Here is a 4,347-nt window from a genome sequence, read left to right as displayed (position 1 = left end):
CCATGTCCCACCAGATTCCATGGCTTCACCGTGGTCTCCTTCTTGGCTTGGGCCATGTCCCACGTGTGTCCTGGCCATCCTGCAGACCCCACATCCCACACATGGGCCAGGCCATGTCCCACGTGTCCTGGCCATGCCGTGTCCCACCACATGCCATGGCTGCACCATGGTCTCCTTCCTGGCCCAGGCCATGTCCCACGCGTGTCTCGGCCATCCTGCAGATCCCACGTCCCACACATGGGCCAGGCTGTGTCCCACGTGTGTCCTGGCCAGGCCATGTCCCACCCACAAGCCATGGTTGCACCGTGGTCTCCTTCATGGCTTGGGGCACGTCCCACGTGTGTCCTGGCCATCCTGCAGACCCCACGTCCCACGTATGTGCCGGGCCGTGTCCCACGTATGTCCTGGCCACACCATGTCCCACCAGATTCCATGGCTTCACCGTGGTCTCCTTCTTGGCTTGGGCCATGTCCCACATGTGTCCTGGCCATCCTGCAGACCCCACATCCCACACATGGGCCAGGCCATGTCCTACACGTGTCCTGGCCATGCCGTGTCCCACCACATGCCATGGCTGCACCATGGTCTCCTTCCTGGCCCAGGCCATGTCCCACGCGTGTCTCGGCCATCCTGCAGATCCCACGTCCCACACATGGGCCAGGCTGGGTCCCACGTGTGTCCTGGCCAGGCCCTGTCCCACCACATGCCATGGCTGCACCATGGTCTCCTTCACGGGCTGGGCCATGTCCCACGCGTGTCCTGGCCATCCTGCAGATCCCACGTCCCACACATGTCCTGGCCAGGCCATGTCCCACCACATGACATGGTTGCACCGTGGTCTCCTTCACAGGCTGGACCATGTCCTACCACATGCCATGGCTGCACTGTGGTCTCCTTCATGGGCCAGGTCATATCCCATGCATGTCCTGGCCATGCCGTGTCCCACCACATGCCATGGCTGTACCATGATCTCTTTCACGGGCCAGGCTGTGTCCCACACGTGTCCTGGCCAAATCCCACACACGCCATGGCCAAGCTGCAGTCCCCCACGTCCCACAGCATAGGTCCTGGCCATGCCATGTCCCACCACACCGTGGTATCCCAACCCCCCCCCACGTGGGCCACGCAGCCTCGTGGCCAGGTGTCCCACGTGTCCCTCCTGCCTGCCATAGGATCACCACCATCCGCCTGGGCAAGCACAGCCTCTACACGCGGGAGTGGGGGGAGGCGCAGAAGATGGTGCAGAAGTTGGTGGCCCACCCTGACTACGACCCCACCACCAAGGACAACGACATCATGCTGATAAAGCTCCTGACACCCGTCACCCTCACCAGCAGGATCCAGCCCATCCCCGTGGCCTCCTGCCTCCCTGAGCCCGGCACGACCTGCACAACCTCAGGATGGGGGGCCACCAGCTCCCCAGAAGGTACCCAGTACCCGTGGCTTCTTCTGGATGTCTGGGTTCCCTCCCAGAGGTCTGGGTCCCCTCCTGGAGGTCTGGGTCCCCTTCTGGAGGTCTGAGTCCCCTCCTGGAGGTCTTGGTCCCCTCCCGGAGGTCTTGGTCCTCCCCTGGAGGTCTAGGTCCTCTCCCGGAGGTCTGGGTCTCCTCCCAGAGGTCTGGGTCCTCCCCTGAAGGTCTGGGTCTCCTCCTGGAGGTCTGAGTCCCCTCTTGGAGGTCTGCGTCCTCTTCTGGAGGTCTGGGTCCTCCCCTGGAGGTCTAAGTCCCCTCCTGGAGGTCTGAGTCCTTCCTTGGAGGTCTGGGTCCCCTCCTGGACACCTGGATCCCCTCCCACATGCCTGGGTCTTCTCCTGAACACCCAAGTCTCCTCCTGGGCACTGGTGTCCTCTCAGAAGTGCTTGGATCTTCTCTCATGTGTCTGGGTGGTCTCTTGGACATCTGGGTCCTCTCCTGGAGGTCTGGGGTTCCCCCCTGGACATCTGGGTCATCTCCTCAGCACCTTGGTCCTCTCATGAGTGCCTGAGCCTTCTCCTGGATGCCTGGGTCCTCTCCTGGAGGTCTGGGTTTCCCCCTTGGACATCTGGGTCCTCTCCTTGGTACCTTGGTCCTCCCCTGAGCGTCTGGGTCCTCTCCTGGCCATCTGGATCCCCTTTCAGATGCCTGGGTCTTCTCCTGAACACCCAGGTCCTCTTCTGGGCACTGGTTTCCTCTCCTCGGCATCTGGGTCCCCTCAAGGACATCTGGGTCCCCTCCCACATGCCTGGGTCTTCTCCTGAGCACCTGCACCCTCTCCTGGGCATCTGGGTCCCCTCAAGGACATTTTGGGTCCTTTCCTGGACACCTGGATCCCTTCCCAGATGCCTGGGTCTTCTCCTGGACATCTGGGTCCCTTCTCACATGCCTGGGTCCTCTCCTGGGCACCTGGGTCCCCTCAAGGACACCTGGATCCCCTCCCACATGCCTGGGTCTTCTGAACACCCAAAGTCTCCTCCTGGGTGCCTGGGTCTTCTCCTTGGCATCTGGGTCCCCTCAAGGACATTCTGGGTCCCCTCCCACATGCCTGGGTCCTCTCCTGGGCACCTGGGTCCCCTCAAGGACATCTGGGTCCTCTCCTGGACACCTGGATCCCCTCCCAGATGTCTGGGTCTTCTCCTGGGCACCTGGGCCCTCTCTTGGGCACCTGGATCCCCTCAGGGACATTCTGGGTCCCCTCAAGGACATTCTGGATCCTCTCCTGGACACCTGGATCCCCTCCCAGATGTCTGGGTCTTCTCCTGGGCATTCTCCAAATCTCTTGGGCACCTGGATCCCCTCAGGGACATTCTGGGTCCCCTCAAGGACATTCTGGATCCTCTCCTGGACACCTGGATCCCCTCCCAGATGTCTGGGTCTTCTCCTGGGCACCTGGGGGTGGATTTTTTTGGGGTGGTGGTGGTGAACTTCTGCCGGTTGCTGGGTCGATCGCTCTGGTTTCTTTCTTCTCCCCCCGCTCCCGTCTCAGTCTCTTACCCGGACGTCTTGCAGTGCGTCAACGTCACCCTCTTCTCCACCGCCGAGTGCGACCGGTTGTACCCCGGTTCATTAACCGAGAACATGCTCTGCGCCGGAAGTCTCCAAGGCGGTAGGGACTCCTGCCAGGTACGGCCAAAATGTCCTCCTCTACCACCGGGGGTGGTCTCCAAGGTGGATCCTGGGGAGAGGAGGGGACACATCCCCTTCTCATCACAATAGGGTCTTCCTTGGTTGGGCCACTCAATGAGGGGTGGCCATCCCAGTGATGCTCTTCAGCCAGTTGGCCAACTCAAGTAGACTTGGCCAACTCAAGTAGACTTGGCCAACTTGGCAATGGCTGGAAAGCCCAAAGAGATTTGGGCAACCCCCTGGGGTGGTTGCCCAATCCAATGATGTTCTTCAGCCAGTTGGGCAACTCAAGTAGACTTGGCCAACACAGTGATGCTCTTCAACCCAACAAGGGTTGGCCGTCTCAAGTAGACTTGGCCAACTCAAGTAGACTTGGACAACCCAGTGATGGTCTTCAGCCAGTTGGCCGACTCAAGTAGACTTGGCCAACACAGTGATGCTCTTCAACCCAACAAGGGTTGGCCGTCTCAAGTAGACTTGGCCAACTCAAGTAGACTGGGCCAACCCAGTGATGGTCTTCAGCCAGCTGGCCGACTCAAGTAGACTTGGCCAGCTCAAGTAGACTTGGCCAACTCAGCAATGGCTGGAAAGCCCAAAGAGATTTGGACAACCCACTGGGGAGGTTGGCCAACCCAACGGTGGTTAAAGAAGCCACCAAGCCTTAGGTGACCCAATGGGAGTTGGGTGACCCAACGCAATGATGGTGGAAGACCTCAAGCGTTGGAGAGCCCAATGTCAAGTCATAGTCATAGCTTATCGACCCCCTCCCCTCCCCCAAAAAGTTGACCAAGCCAATGGGAGGTGAGCAATCCCACGGCAGTTGGCCAACTCAATGATGGCTGGCCAACCCACCAGAAAGATCACCCCAACCCAACGAGTTCTACCAAGGATGGGTCAAACTGAAGAGTGTTGACCAACCCAATGAGGGTTCACTCTACGTCTTTCCATAGGGTGACTCCGGAGGCCCCCTGGTTTGCAACAGGACCCTCCAAGGTATTGTCTCCTGGGGCATGGAGAAGTGTGGGCAACCCAAGAGACCTGGTGTCTACACCAAGGTCTGTAGATACGCCCAATGGATCCAGAAGACCATGAAGGAGAACTAAGGGAGAAGTCCACCAACCTCCAAAGGACCATGGAATGAGGTCGGAGAAGCTGCGTGCCAGGGCAGGATGTTGGGTCAACTGAAGCTGCGGCGAGGTTGTGGGGAGAACCAGGGTGACCTGGGTGAAGGTGGGGAGATGGGGGGT

At 59.9% G+C, this 4,347-nt stretch overlaps 1 protein-coding gene across 1 annotated transcript in view; it reads left to right on the top strand.

The window, feature by feature from the left end:
• The window catches only part of LOC104127861 (trypsin-like), a 10,051-nt gene extending 5,848 nt beyond the window's left edge, over positions 1-4,203 (top strand). The window contains exons 2-4 of the mRNA XM_009640567.1: positions 1,173-1,426; positions 2,961-3,097; positions 4,051-4,203. Of these exons, the coding sequence (XP_009638862.1) occupies positions 1,173-1,426; positions 2,961-3,097; positions 4,051-4,203 (544 nt within the window). The remainder of the gene's footprint in view (positions 1-1,172; positions 1,427-2,960; positions 3,098-4,050) is intronic.
• The last annotated feature ends 144 nt before the right edge of the window (positions 4,204-4,347 follow it).

The sequence above is a fragment of the Egretta garzetta genome, unplaced genomic scaffold (assembly GCF_000687185.1).
Source record: "Egretta garzetta isolate BGI_Z169 unplaced genomic scaffold, ASM68718v1 scaffold866, whole genome shotgun sequence".
Lineage (NCBI taxonomy): Eukaryota > Metazoa > Chordata > Aves > Pelecaniformes > Ardeidae > Egretta > Egretta garzetta.
The sequence above is the reverse complement of the archived record's forward strand: the minus strand, read 5'-3'. Positions and strand labels throughout refer to the sequence as shown.